At 38.9% G+C, this 15,998-nt stretch overlaps 1 protein-coding gene across 11 annotated transcripts in view; it reads left to right on the top strand.

Annotated features, from left to right (window-relative positions):
- The window catches only part of KCNQ1 (potassium voltage-gated channel subfamily Q member 1), a 409,605-nt gene that overhangs the window by 104,093 nt on the left and 289,514 nt on the right, over positions 1–15,998 (top strand). For 10 of the 11 annotated variants that reach the window (XR_013952150.1, XR_013952151.1, XR_013952152.1 and 7 more), the window contains exon 2: positions 7,334–7,424. Coding sequence is in view for 8 of the 11 variants with exons in the window: in XM_080595232.1 (XP_080451358.1) it covers positions 7,334–7,424 (91 nt within the window). In the remaining 3 variants the exon portion in view is untranslated. Of the gene's footprint in view, positions 1–7,331; positions 7,425–15,998 lie in introns of all 11 variants that reach the window. The other variant, XM_080595229.1, reaches the window with a different exon arrangement.

The following is a 15,998-nucleotide window of genomic DNA, read 5'->3' as shown; positions in this document are numbered from 1 at the left end:
ATGGTTTTGAGTCCTCACAGAATTAGTGTCTTCCCAGGGTTCAGTTCAGACTTGCTGAAGAGTTCAGCATTCAATCTGTGCATACGGGGTCTTTGTGCACCTTAATGAATTTCATTAAGGATGAAAGTACTCCACACAGTGAAATCCAGATTCTTTTTTAAAAGCAACTTTGTCTGAATATCTCATGTTTAAAAGCACCAGTTGGTATTTGTACATGATGCTGCATCTTGATGGTGATCCCATAAAATAAATTGCTATCCTGTATTTGCTTCCTACCAGTGCAGTTTAAGAACTGGAGTCCTGTCCTCTCCTGCTGTCATCTGTCCTGCGTTTGACAAGTTCTGCCTAGTCCCCTTCTAACTTCTACCTTTTATTAGAATTTTTATCCTTGGTTTTTGTCCTTATTCCCAAAACGTCTTGAGTGAAAGAGCAAGAAAGACCTGGTATCTAGCTGTGAAGAGAAATGACGTGATAGAGATCTGTACGAGTGTTTGCCTAATTGTAACATGGAGCTATCGATGCAGTGTACTGCATGAAGTGGTGGTTATAATTGACTTATAGTAATATAAACCCTTGCAGAACCGATTTTCCTGATGAAAATAAAATAAAGAAAGATTTCTCTGGCCTAGAATGGAATGGGAATGCAGGACAGTGAATGATTCTGTTTTCAGTGTAAAAGCCGGTGACTGAGAGGCAGGTATTGGGATACAGGAGACTGGTGGTGCTCCGGGCACTTCTCCAAGGAATATTCAGTTCATCGCGCTGAATGGAATAGCTCCAGTAAGAGACTGAGAGGTCCACTGCAACACTGCAAGGTTTCAGGGCACTTTCCAGGAATGAGGGGAATAACAGAACAATAATCTGAACCTGAGGGGATTGGCAGTGTGATGTACAGAATGCCAGGTTGTTCTGTGTGCTGATATCTTTGTTCGTCACTGATGTCTTATCTTTGTCCCCTTACGGAGTAGGGGATATCTTAGGAAATCTCACATTTCCGTCATAATGTGAAACATTTCTAGTGCAGATCTCAAGGGAAAGAAAAATTAAAATTTCTTTTCAAGGCGTAATTTTCTGGTTTTCCTCTGTACATAGTTTTTCTGCAAGTGTGTGCCTTATCTGAAGTTGTGCATCTAAGTCCTCATTGCAATAACACTTTCACTGCCCAGAAAGCTGCACAAAATTGTCCTTTTATGATACCATTGACCTTTGTTTTTGCAATCTGAAAAATAATTGTATATCTACACAATAGAGATGAAAATGAACTATGATAGAGCATCATTATTTTGATGAACTAACATGGACTTGGTTATGCAGTAGTGTTATAGTTTCCAAGTTATGGTGATCAAGATAAGAATCTGCCAATATTAATCTGCGCGCTTGTGGTGTTCATTCTCGGTGTTGTTCTGGTTCTTCTAAAGCTGTATGCTTAGCAGAGGTTACATTTTGGTTGCACTGCTTTGTTTACCAGTAAAACCTATCACAGCTAAAAGCTAAATGGCAAGGAGACAGGAGCTCGTGAAGAAGGTTTAGGTAGAATGCTACCAGAAACATAAAAGGATCCCACAGAGGTGGCTTTTTGCTTATAGAATGTTTCTTTTTAATTTCAGTCATTTTCTCCGGTAGACAGGATGCACTAAAACTAGCCATTGACTTCCGCGGGGTGGGGGGTGGGGTGGGAAAGAGCACAGATACTTCATTTATAATCTCAAATAATGCTCCCTTTATCCAAGGGCACTGATAGCTGGGTACCTTCAAGACTTAATAGCTGTAATGCATAAAAGTTGTGTGACAGTAGGAGCAGACTTAAGACAGCTCCTGTGTGCCATTGAAAATGGGAAAACTGGCTGCCTTCCTGGGGGGTTAGAAATCAAGTTGAATTCCTAACATTTTAAATTTTGAATCTCACTTCTCATCTATTAAATGTTCTTGAGGTTTCAACTTAGTTTAGGGCCCAATACCAAGCTTTTCTCTGTTCATGGAAAGACCCCGCCCACTGAGAGTATGTACAAAACACTTCCAACAGCAATAAAATTTGCCCACATTTTAATACTTGTTTTCATTATGATGTTTTCAGGTGTGTGAGACTATTAATCTGGTGAGTAGGTGCTTCCTGTTTGTCTTGTGGACCTTGTTTTTAAATGTTCCAGGTCATATCGCCAGGCGTATTTAATAAAGCTTTATCAGTTCTCCTACTTGTGACATTTGCTAAATGAGTGTTATCTCTCAGTAGGTGGCCTATTGTTCCGTTGATCATTCCGCGTGTTGTATCAAGCCACAAAAAAGACATGGCAGTGTTCTAAAACTAAAGATAAATCCAGGAAAAACAAAGCACCTTGGGGCAGGAGGCTGCACAGTACTGACAGCTACCTGTGTCATGTTTCTGCAGCTTTTGCTGAGGCTGGTGACACAGGCAACAATCTGGACCTGTTCTTAAAGTTGAAATATATCGTGGAATAGTCAGAAAAAAGTAAATCTGCTGCTAGCTCGTAATATATGTTCTGTCTGTATTTGCTATATATTATTAAATGTAGTGCATATACTACTGGCTTGTTTACTCATCAGCTGTGTGATTCTTTCACAGAAATGCTCTAGTTCCTCAAACCTGTTTGAAAGAACAAGCTCTCTAAGTGATCTGGATGGCTACTGCCAAATTTTGTTGTTATACTAATCCACATGCATGTAAATCTACATGCATACTTTGTCATGTGAGTCTGTATACACCTGTGTCTGTGTTTTTCTGCTTAATGATTAGCACAGGATAGAAGCATGTCCCAGGTCTGGGTGCCAGCTTGTATGTACGTGAGCTCGGGGTGTTACTGGAGTGCTGCATGCTGACAGCTCACACGCACTGAGAAAGCCACGTTTCTGTGGCTCCACCAGGTTTGCAGAGCTGGTAAAAGCCGAGCTGAAAAGACAGTCATGGAAACTGGTATGCTGAAGTCATTTGTCCTGTATAGCAGTGCTGGCTCTTTGAGAAGAAGCAGCTTGCTTTCTTGTAGTTTGATGAAAACAGAGTTTGTGAAAGAAAACACATGCTGCTTCGTGCCAGCATCCACACTGTATTAATAGTGGTTTCGTTGACACATCCAGAAGTATGCAATTGATCAGACCCCTGCAAAATGTTTGGGGTTAGCAGAAACATAGCACTGTTAAGTAGGAGTTAACCACAAAGCTGAGTAATTTTGAATGCTGCTGCTGGTGCAGTGACTGTGATCTCCCTGGCTGCAGGCAGATGGTGCTCTGTAACCTGGGATGGGATGTGTGTAAGGCTTCACACTATCGTTTCATCTGCAACACTTGCTTGGCCCCACAATCTGAGCGTTAGATCAGAGCTGATGGAAACCTGAACCCTTCATCGCTCTGCTTCCTTTCCTGGAGATGAGCACATTTGTGCATAGAGGGTAAATGAGCGACGTGTTTCAGGAAATAAAAGATATGTGTCTTCTGAGACTAGGCATATCTTTAAGACCCTGTCGGCTCTGCACGAAGTGTGTGAGCGCAGGCTGGGGTTGCGTTGCATCTGTGGGATGGTTGCAGCCTTCAGACATGCAGCCGGTTTTTAAGCTGGGCATTTTGCAGTGGCTTGTTTCACATAGCATATAAATTGCTCCCTGAAATTGTCCAGCATGTTACCATTGAAAACAGACTTGATGCATATTAGGCTTCGCTTATCCAAAACAAAGCTCTTGTGACTTATCTTTCTGAAATTACGCGGTTGATTAGGGTAGGGCTGATACATCCATCCGCTGTTAAGTTGTCCGATGCTTCTTGGTTGGTTTCAGTTGCCTGTTAGTTTGTTTGATGCTAACAGGTTGGGTGGACAGCGTACATGGCTGGCATCTCTCTCTAAGTGAGTACAGCTTTGGGAAAATATAGCACTAGTGACCACAGTAAAGTGCTATAGACAGTGATAAAGAGTTATTTTTTAAAGAGCTGAAATCAGAACATTTGCTTTGAAAATATAGACCAATTTGGAGCTTTGACCTTTTTTTTCTTTTATTATCATGATTCTTTGCCTTGCCCCCCCCCCCCCCCCCCCCCCGCCCATGAAAATTCACATGTATTTGAATTTTTGGTAATGAAAAAAGAAGGCACGCTTCTTACAGTAGTAGGAGAAACTTCCTGAGGCCTGGCAGTTGCATTTCCCCAGGATGATTTTGAAATCAGGTCTGAGGCAGAGCAGAGGCTGTCCCTGCGGCTGTTGTTTGTGACTGCTCCCTGAGGAGAGGGAAGGTAGCTGTTTAAAACGAATAAATAAAAAGGTGGCAAAGTTTTCCCTTTTTCCTAGTGCCTCACTCCCTTTTTATAGTTCAGAAGTGGAAGAGGAAGCCACTAGCACTGAAACTAAAAAAGCATGAGAGAGAATGTGGAATGGTGCAGGGGTGATGGCAGGTGACTGCTGCAGCAGGGCACGGCTGTGGGGAGGGAGGTGGAAAGCACATAGCTGTGTGTTAAATCCTAGCAGGTATGCACAGGAGGTTTAGAGGGATATCATGCAAAGAACCTCTACTCTCGTATTTCTTATAACTTTACCGGCTTTGTGATTCCTTTGTTTAATCTGCATGGGTATGTATGCGTGCATTCATAAAAAGTATTGTGTGCCCAAAAAGATAATGTGCTTTTTCATTGTTGTGATGAGAACCTGCAGCTGTGTCAATTGGGGCAGAGAACTGTTAGTGAAATCTGAGCTGTTCCTTTTCTCATTTGTTTGTTTTAATGGCAGTTGCTTTGTTTTCCTGTCTTAAATTCCAGCCCCAAAGTTTGTCAAATCATCACTTACACTGCAGCCTACCTCTTCCTCTTCATAGGTGTTTCCTTCAGATCTTGCTGAAGGATGTAGAGCAGGTCTAAAAATTCAGGCCTAAGTTCTCATATCTAAATCACATTTAGTAGATGTGAACAGAAGAAAGCTGCATCAGTATTGCTGCGTCCTTTCTATACCAAATCCAAAATAAGATGATGAGAATGGGATATCCATTATGACCCTTTCAGGGTCCACTGACTGGCTGAAAAGGGTCTTCATATTAAAAATTCACAATAAAAGTAGTCCGTTCACTTAAGTACTGCTGAATATTTCAGTCCTTGGAATTATACAGAAATAGTACCAAACTTGTCAGAAGTAGAATGTGGTTTTCCCTTTGCATTTATGTTAAGTGTAACACCTACCCTGAGTAGGAAGCTAATTCATGGGGTTTGTAGAGATTAGGTTGTTAACAATTTTCTACAGGACTTTGAACCTGTGAAGCGCTGTCCGGATGATGATTCCATCATTGTACTCTTCCAGCCATGAAAAGGAGTCTAGGAGGAATGGGCCAGACTGGTTTGCTAGTTCTCTTCTCTGGGGGTAGTAATAGATGTGTCAGCATCTTCCCTAATGCCAAAGAAGCAATATCTGGCCACAAGTATTTGGTGTGGGATGCTGTGTGTTTGTGGGCGTGAAGGTCTCTTGTGCTGTCAGCCTGGAAAGAGCACAGTAATACATTTCAGGAGTTTTTCCGGAAGGAAAAAAAAAAAAAAAAAGGAAAGAAGTAGCAAGATTGAAACAGATCCATGTGAATGAAAACCCTTAAAATACATAGAATGCTGACTTGGTGGAGTTCTGATGTCAGCCTTCACTTCCTTTAGTAGTAACAAGGGGAAAAAAATTGGCAAACAATTCCCCCTTCGGTTTATCTTGTTACTTAGGCACACAGGCTTTCACCTTTAATCCTTGCTAGATTCTCTGTAGTTGCAGTGAAGTACGGAGATATAGTCTTGGCTTTGGTGCCCTCTTGTGGTGTAATGCATTGGCCTCGTTACACTTTCAACATGTACACTAATATTAATGAGTATGCTGAATATTAATTGTTACTGCTCCAAGCAACAGCGTATGTCACTTAGCTCAAAGTGAATGAGTACTTCTGGGAATGTTAGACTCTGTCCAGAGATTCTCAGCTACCTCTGCCTTAACTGAACCCACTCATGTCCATGTTCCAGTGACTGAGGAAGTCTTATAGGTAGAATGGCTGGACGCTTGGGCAAAATGTGGTACGTTTCAAACATCTGGCTCATCCTTGTGCTCTCCTGCCTCATCGGTACACCTCTTTTCTATTAAGAGGAGCAAAAGTTAGAGATACAAGCTCAAACAAGAAGGCTTTTGAGATAAATCAGACACAGCTATATATTTATACTTTGCCTATGAAAAGGTAAATTTTCTTATGTGTATTTATGTATGTGGTATTTTTATCCTATTAACTTCAGTTTATTATCACTACTTACTGCTTTGAGTTTTGTACCCGATTACTTACAAGCTGCTTCTTCACAATTCTGTAATGCATTCACAATATCCTTTGTATATGCGTACACTACACTTGTGTGTGCTGCATTTTGAAGCAGGCGTTTTATAATGTCAGTCACATTATAATAACACAATATTTTTGCTTTCTTGAGTACTTAGCCTTTCAAAAGATTCACCCAATTAAATTCTTGCTGCTGTGAAAGAAGGTTAAGGCTCCAGGTGGCTTCAGCTGAGCCATGCCAATTTTCAGTCGCTAATGTCCTGTTTTGGTATATACCTCATGAATTCGGATTTATTTATTGTCATTTCTCTTTTGGGGGGTCAGTTGGCTGAGATAAAACCTAGCTGATAATCATTTCAGAGGTCTGTAAGGGGTGGTCAATTTAGTTACTGTTTTTTGCAGCATGCTTCTGTCAAATGCAAAGGATTGGTGCAGAAGGAGTTGCTTGGGCAGGGGAACGAACCTTTCTATTCACTTTCTCTTTCTGCGATGGTTGTTTTGAAATTTTATTTAAAAAATTGAATCAACCCCAAGTTATGTTTCAAATGCTAAATATCAGACTTTGTTTACCTGGGGCTTTCAGGGAAATGGTTGTTATACAAGGTGGTGTGGGCAAAGCGTATTAAGCTCTGGCTTAGTTGGGATTTCTTTTTGCAGTTTGATAGAATTTGCAAGAGCAAAAGGCAAATATTTGAAGCAATTGGTGGGGAAGTGTGTAATTCAGCCATAGAAGCAGTTAGAACAGGCACAAACAAGGAATGCTGTTATCTGGGGTTGGACAAGTCTCAGAGGTAGGTAAATGATAAGTCTCTTGTACAGTTTTAATTTGGTAATTTTCAACCCAAAAACTGTCTGAAGAGACGTAAGCTATGTAAGATGAAGCAGGAGCACCCAGGTTACTAGCTGTGTTTAAGATAATGTAATATCAATGTCATTTCTGTGTGTACAGATAATTAGTGATAGAATAAATATTTGTCCTCCTAGATTTTTATTAGACTCATTACACGTTTATTGTTATTTATATATATATATAAATATAAATTTCTTTTTTACAGTTTCCTTATTGTGCTGATATGCCTTATCTTCAGTGTGCTTTCGACAATTGAACAGTATGCAGCTCTTGCTACGGGGACGTTATTTTGGATGGTATGTATTAACGTGACTGCATGTTTGTTCTTGCTATATTTGTTCAGGAGATCAGAATTTACACATTAAAAGCAACATTTTTTATGGTTTACTTGCCATAAAGTTCTGTTTTTTCCCTAATGAGTCCCAGAAGCACCAGAAGTCATAATAGCATAAAACCCCACTTTTACCATATATATGGTCTATACTGAGGTTGTCTATATTGTGTCCAATGTGCAAGGTTGTTCTAATTAAGCTTGAATCCCTTGCATTGATCAGAGTAATCCGTCATTCAGCCATACCAAAGACTAGATACCTGAACAAAGGGAGAGAAAAAAATTGCAATTTCTTTCTTTTAGCAAAACTCTGATCCAGCTTTCTTTCACAAATGCATAACTGGTATGTTTTTTATTGACTTTGGAGTTAAGACAACTTGTTCTACCTGTCCAATACACTTTTTCTTCAGTAGAGAAAACTTAGTTACCTTTTCTTTGTTTCATTAGTGCTACAGCAGGTATGTATCAAGAAATGTTCCAAGAGTATTGCTGTGCTGCCAATTTAGACTTCATTTGAGAACCTTAGTTTTGAAGTCTGTTAGACGTGATTTTAAGCACAAAAAAATGCTTGATTTGTTGTACCTCAGTGGTAAGTGAGGTCCCCCTGATAAATCATCGATTTCTTTGTATTTGTAAATAAATGACCGTTATTTACTCATGAAAACATTTACTGCATTGAGAAAATAACTAGCAATACAAATGTTTGTTCAAAATAGTTCTTGTAGCTGTGCATCAGTAATATCGTTATATATATCATTAGTGTGAAAAGGCTCACTTAAAACATCAATTATAATAAATTGTTTCAAACTATCTGTTCAATATGTGAAGATTTTAGACTACATTTTGAATATTGTAAGTACAAATGCATATTACGTTAGATTTAGTGTCAAGCACACATCTTTCTATGGAATGTATCTTCATGCTTACTTATACCTTACAAGTTAGTTAAAAATATTGTATATAGTTTAGTTGCCAGCTTAATGGAGTCTACATTTGTATTTCTCCAACCAGTACCTTACTTGTTTTGTGGCGTGCCATTTCCTTTTTGTACTTTTTTTAAGGGCTTTTTTTAACCCTAAGTAGTAGTTGTGGATACTTCTGCTAATTTCTGATTAATTTCACTTGTGATAAAATCTCAGTGAGACACTCATCTTTGTAATGTATTATAATATTTTAGTTGAAACATTGCGTTCTTTGAGTGAAATAACTTCTAGTGGCAACATAGCCAGTGGTGTTGTGTGGTTTTTTCCTTCTCACATGATTTCATGAGCAAAATCATGGAACTCATTTTGTCTGTTCATAGCAGGTACTGTTTTTTTTTTTTTTTTCTTTCTAAGGAGTATGAATCAATGTTCCTGTTCTATATCACTTAAAAACTATGGTGAATTTTTAACATGAAATCCTACTGTTACAGTTTCTTGGAAATTCAGCTGTTGTATGTTTATTCAGTGTTGGCGCATATAGGTATTCTTTTCCTAAAGGATTAACTGTGGTGATTTTCAAGAAACTTAAGACGATTGCCAGTGATCCACTGATTCAAAGCAGTAGATGGGCCAACATGCTCTTTGCTTTATCCAGTCTTGATGGGACTTTCAAAGGAGTTGTGGCACCTTGCAAAACAAAATAAAAACGTCAGAATCTGGTTTCTATTAGCTTCTACCTAGTAAAATTTCCTATACTGTTCTTATTTCAAGGTTTTCATGCTTCAGTGACATAGTCATACAAGATACTATAATTATATGAAAGCAAGGTCTAAAAGGGTTGCTGAGATTATATGTATATATTGGCTCTTTTTTGTTCTGGAGCTGTTTATTATTAAAATATTGCAATATCATCTCCTACTACCAAAGCAGGAAATTGAAGATATGTTATCAATAATTTTAAGTATTTTAAATTGGATCTATTTTTCGTAACAATAAGAGAACTGCAAACTTAACATTGGAAAAATAAACAAGGGTAAGTTGGTGTTCCCATTGGTGTTCCAATTTTAGACAAAAAGTTTACAATTAGCTGTTGAATCTTTCTCTACTTGTCACCACACTTCACAAGGCAAAGAGCCTTGATGAAAGCTATACCTAAATGCAGTTGTAATGGGAGATTAGGAGAGAATTGGCCTTTTGTTAGCTTCCAGAATGCAGTGAAAACTGTTTAAATTTGCATGTGTTTATTTTATCTTTTTTTCACTAGATGGTGCTGTTGGAGGGGTTTGACTACAGTTACTCGTTGGCAATTGCCCAGCGTGAGCTGGAGTCTGAGCCAAGACTCTGAAAGGATCATCATTTTGAAGGGTATATGTACACTTGGCCCATTTAAAAGAGTGGTGCGGGAGAGCTTTTGCCATGACTCATAAAGAGAATGTGGTATATCTCTGTAAAAATTGATTTTGAGACTACAATATTTAAACTATGGAAAAAAGTAATTCTGAGATGTATGTTCCCAGAGAGGCCATATTTTTCTTTTATTTTCATAAGCAAGGATTTTATGGTGCCAGAACACAGCAGAATGCTGTTATCTCAGCATGATCTAAGAAAATCCAAGTGCCTGATCCAAGGGGATTAAATATTCTGCTGAACCAAGGGATATTTAGTGTGCCTGAAAAAGCTATTTTCTTGTAGGAATCTCATTTCAATATTGATTCCAACAAAAAAAAAAAAGTAACAGTATGTTTTTATGATGAAAGTATAAGCTCTTTCCAGCTTTTTGTTTTCTGAGTTCCTTTTCTACTTTAGAGTACGTCTTAGTGAAGAGGTTAAACAGTTTTTAAACATTCAAAAGGCCTTCAGTAAAGAAAAAAGGTAATTTTTCGTGGTTATTTGTCTTATTAGCTTTGAAATAATTCCTACAGCTGAGAGAGAGTGGCACAGAACTGAGGCCTACAAGATATCTAGATTTAATTTCTTGCTTTAATATAAGCTTTTGTTTGAATAGGAGCATTGCTTTTTGTTTGCTGGCATTTTAAGTGCTCTGTATGAAAGAAAGGGAAACATACTTACAGCTCTTGACTCTGAAGGTAGTCTTCACAAAGAACAAATTGTTCAAAATGGTCCCAGCATTTACCTTCTGATTATCTTTGTGGTTTGAGAAGGCCAAGGCTTGCAATCTGGACATTGATAGTTGTTCTTATTTTCATTATTTTGAAAAATTGAATAAAGCATTGCCTGTATAGGTTGCCCAGGTAATAGGCATTACAGGCTGCATCTACCAACTGATGCAGTCTCTCTGAAGAGCAGCTCTGGATGAGAAAGCTCTCAGTTTAAGCAGTGCTTTACATCCATCCTGAACAGGTCTGAGGGATTCAAATCAGATGCTCGTAAAGTGGAAAGAAGATAGTCTGTTAGGGGCAGCTGAACCAATTTAATGAAATGGGTTTAAAAGCAAACAAATAAAGCCAAGCCCCTTGTTATTGTTTGGTGTAGCTGAGTACTGAGAAGCTGAACAACGCCAGGAAGGAGTGAAGAGGTAATATGTAAGGAAAATATGCTAAGACCAGTGAAGGAAAGATGAGCATTTTTTTTTCTTTTACATGTACTGTGAGTCAATTGTAGAGGGGAGGTATAGTTTTCCTTTAAAATCTGTAGAGGGCAGCATTGGACCATGCTGTGCCCCATTTGGGGTAGCTGAATTCAGATATTGGATGGTGTCCTGAAGTAGGTAAAAATATCCTTTTGGAAGAAGTGAACTATTAATAAAGGGATGGTTTTTCACATGGGTTTGGGGAATTTTATACGAGTAATAAACAAAAATAATTCTCCTGGGGGAGAGAGAGGTTGAAGAGAAGGGTTGTATAAATGTTGCCACCAGAGACAACTCTCACCACTTTGTGGCTACAACCACAAAGTTCATGTTGTTTGGCCTGATTTCTCATCATCCGGATAGCTGTAAGGAAAATGTGAGAACAATTAAAGCTTTCAGTGAAATGAATTGGACATACATTTGCATGGAGGAGAAAGAAACAGATACTAAACTTCTAAGCACACCGAAAGATTTCCAGTATGCTTATATGCTTCCAGATAGGCTCTTGCCATCGTCTTCGGTGTTTCCTTTGCAGTGGGGAAAAAAAAATCGTTTGGCTAACCTTCTTTATAGTTACCATTGAAAATTATTTTTAGATTTATATGGTACAAATAACCAGTGATTTATAGAGAAGAAAACACTTCTACATATCTTGCATACATTTCTTCTAGCAGGTTCAAAATGTGCCAGGCTTGAATTCTAATTTTAGTCTGCTACAATGGAGCTTGGATTTGATAAAGATAGGTTTGGATGCAGAAAATTGATTACTTCCATTTCTTCCTGTTGTAAGAACTATGTAAAACAAAAAATATTTTCTTGGCCTTCAGTACCTGGAGTTCTCTGGTGCTGTATCTGAATATAGTCATTTAAAATAAAGCCTGCAACTAAATCACTGTGAGCGAAGGAATCAGAATTTGGCATTTCTCTACCTAACACTTTGGGATGAGATGACTACGAAGCACCAAGCATTAACTGGGTCTCAGTCTCTGAACACAGGCTCTGGAAAGTGTGACCTTCCTCAAGCTTGATGGGGAGCTGGCGACAGATTGCAGGCCAGCATAAACCAATGGTGATGGATTGGTGCTGTCTGCTGGCTACTTGGTGGCCTGCATGATCCGACATGGTGATATCCCTTGCTGGCAGCATGAGGGTATTGGCCAAAATCTGAAATGAACACAGTGCCAAATTATCCTTTTGCTCTGAGTAAGCCTCCCTAGCTTTTCATACACAAATTACAGTAGCCTGAGAGTCTTCAAAAAACACTGCTTTTGTATTGCGTGTAGTATGTTGAAAAATAGGGAGATACATGTTCCAGAGTTGTTGGTAGTTCACCTGTTCCTCAAGAGCTTGTGTTTATTCTCATAAGTCAAGTAGTATGGCCAGGTTTTGTTTATTTTTTTTAGTACATCTACACTCCAATAAAATCTGTTCAAAGGTATGTCTAAGAATATAACATCACTAAAAAAAAAAAAGAATGTTTTATTAATTTTTAAATTTTGTTTGCTTTTGTCAAGCTTTCTACTTCAGGGTTAAAGTTTGTTGAAGCTTTTCTGGGGTGTAAATCCATGTCAAGCTCAGAACATTTGCTTGTTAACTCTAGAAGAAACACGATAAACTTTTTTGCTCAAATTTATACATGTTTTTTGCTACTTAATATTTTAGTAAACAAACAGATGAATACAAATGCCATCTTGAGGGGGGAGAAAAATAGAACTATGAAATACTGGTGCACAGTGCAGCCAAGCAGTGAAAAGAAAGATTTTTAAATTTAGGATTTATCTGGATTAGTGTGTAATGTTTGCAGTGACAGGTGTTTCCTTTATGCCTTGCCCAAATGTCTGGAAAGTAGTTTGTCATTAAGTGCTACATTCAGTGTGTATCTCAATTTCAGTATAACTGGAGGGTCTATGGCTTTGTTAGGTCCTTGTTTTCACATCTGACCTCAGCCAGCTGGAGTCTATTGTTTTAAGCGTAATGTAACAGCTGACATAACATAACGGATATCAAGCTGAAAAGCTGAAACAGTGCAGTGAACTGATGCAGAGGGAGGGGAAAGTTGGGAGGGAGGGAGAGGGGCAAAACTAGCTTCATGATTCAAAGTGGAAACTTGCTGCCTTGTTTTCCCTGGGGGAATTAGCTAGGAAATAATGGGATGAGTCTGAAGTTCTATTAGCAATTGATTACATATGATAGACTACTGAGGCAGGTTTGAGTTTGCCAGCTGTCCCTGGCTGGTGGCTCTTGAATTGCTTTAAGTGGCCCTCAGTAGGCAAAACTGGAACAAACTCTGCAGGTGTGGTGTAATTGTAGTGCAGAACAGCAGCATGTACCAATGTCTTGCGAGAAAGGAGGTTCCCAGAGTTGGAAGAGAGAAAACAACTTAAACAAATGGAATGGATTAAGAATTTTATTTTGCAGTGTTGGATTACGTGGTTTCAATTAACTGGCTCGAAAAAGCAAAAGCAACTGGACTACCTCTTAACTTTCTTAGCTGCTGCTAAAGTAAGCTTATATGAGTTCCTTTTCTAAAAACTTTGTTCTCGACTTGTGAGTTTAGTAGGAAGGCACATCTTTGTGTTGACCACTGATCAGTACTGGAAGGATAAGGCGTAAATGAATGTTCTGTTAGAAACTTGCCTCAGCCGTGAAAAAAGTGACAAATACATGACACTGTCCACAGAACAGGAACAAGAAGGTACAGGGATCTCCCTATTATTTCTTCATATAGCTATACTTAGAGAAGCATCAAAACATATTTCTATTTTTAGCAACAATTAGAAAAAATATCTCTGGCTGGGTTGCATTCATATTGAGTAGAGCATCTGGCAGCTCCACCCTACTGAAAGTTCATTCCATGTTTTTAGGAGGGAAAAAAAAAAAGGCCAGGACTCTATGCTGTAGTTTGTTTTTTTTTTTTGTTTTTTTTTTTTTTTTAAGTATATGGGCATAGGCAACCAAATTAGGTCCTACATTTATAAGTGAAGTTTTTATGGCTCGAGACTTGCAATTATGCAGTATGTTTAACTCTGTGTATATGAGTAGTCATAATGACTTCAGCGGAGCTTCCTGTGCGTATAAATATTAACGGGATCAGGGTGTATTAGGAAAGGTTTCATGAACAGTATCTGCTTGTACTTAGGGATACCCTAGGAAGCACAAGAGTTTGATTTATGTAACTGCAAGCTGTGTTTGTCACACATCTAATGTTTTAAGTTTATTTTTATCTAATTTACTTTTATTTTGATAGTATAAAAAAACATGCAGACTGAAGCATCAGCTCTACCAGGCTTGTCTTGCGCAGAGTTTCTAGGGACCCAACACCAGTAGAGATGTCCTAGAGCTTCTGCATTGCCCAGCAATGCCAAATGTTCATTTCAGGGACCTCTACCTTGGTGTATTGCTAGCATCAGGTATTTCCACCTAACCCATCAAATATCAACACGTTTTCAAAGTGATGGGAAGCCAGGAATTGTTATTAGCTCTCAGAAACAGCAGGACTTCAAAGAACTAACAAAATAAACAAAATGCCTGTTCTCACACCCGGTCTGTGACAGCAAGCTATGTACTTCCTCACTTTGATGGTTTCCCTTATGTTAATGACATTGGGGCTGTCTGATGTGTGCTGAAGTAGACAGAGAATGTCTAGCAGCTGTCCATGGATCCATGTAGCATTTGAGTTTTCAGGTGGGCCTAATTAGTATTTAACTGAGAAAAGTTACTGGTTCTAAAAGCTAGAGGCAGCTATAGTAGCTCTGGTGGTTTCTTTTAGTTGTGGTCCCTGCACTAACCATTCAAGTAGCAAATGTCAGCAGCACCTTTTGTAACAGATACAGCAGCACTGAAATAGTACAAATGATCTCTTAATGCAGCTCTGAGCTAGGAAACTCAGGAAGGGGAGTGAAAAAGAGCTCCAGCCCTTTGCTTGTGTGTTTTTCTTTTAGTTTAATTCCTTGTTTCCACATATGTTTTCCACATATATACTCATATTTAATTTCTTTCCCCTCCAACATCCCTTTAACATCCTTATTGAAGTGCCTTTCACAAACTTTCTTGTTTTTGTCAGCTTGACAGGATGTGTTTACACCTGGAATGCCTGCAAAATCAATTGATTTACTCATCGTTTATCCCTCTGCAGCTATTTCCCATGTAAAGATGAGAAAGGACATCTGCTATAGAGGTAATCTGACTATTCCATGGCTCCCTGCAGCAGAGCAGGTACAGCATATTTAGGAGGCTGTTTCGGTTGTAACGTTGCAGATCAGTTTATACACATTGTATTGTGATTCAAGTGAGTGGCCTCCACCTGGTCTGCAGGCAAGGAGTTTGACACCTACCTTCTAGGAGCTGTTCCAAGCCATTGATTTAGTATATGAAGCTAAGAATGAGTTATATTTAGTGGTAAGGGAAAATGGAGGAGAGAAAATTAAATATTTACCAATCTTACTTCTGTAATGCCTTGCAAACATGAACATACTTAACCTTGCAGCATTCTTGGGAGGTGAGTATTAGCAGTTCTACAAGTAAAATTGGGTGACCCGTAGTTTTTCCACCATAGCTTGGCTCTGTGGGATTAAACCAATGGAGAATTCAGGCTGCACATTCAAGAATGGGTTTCAGCCTGCATAAGCTGGCACTTGCCACCCAAAGAAATGGTTCTGCTGCTCCATTCCTTGTGCCAACACAAGCATTTGTGCAGCTATGTTGTAAGCTGCCTTGGAGAACCGTATGGGTTCAAACTAACCTTTTTTTTGGCCAGATGAGATTGCTGCTTTTGGCAGCAGTGCTGGCTTAAAGTGTTTGTGGAACTACAGTGTAAGATTTCTTAGCTTTTGATAGTTAAAAGCGTGATGGAAACTTTATCTGCAACAAAATTTGCAAGCAGACTTGTGTGCTATCCTTCTGAGAAAAGATATTATTGTTGTTTACATTACAGTCCATTCAAAGGGCCCTGCGTGTAGGATGAAGTATAGCACCTAGTAGAGCGCCCACACACTCTAAAAGATAGTTCCTACCCTTATGGACCTTG

Source organism: Anser brachyrhynchus (assembly GCF_964034855.1).
Source record: "Anser brachyrhynchus genome assembly, chromosome: 5".
NCBI classification, from domain to species: Eukaryota; Metazoa; Chordata; class Aves; order Anseriformes; family Anatidae; genus Anser; species Anser brachyrhynchus.
The sequence above is the reverse complement of the archived record's forward strand: the minus strand, read 5'-3'. Positions and strand labels throughout refer to the sequence as shown.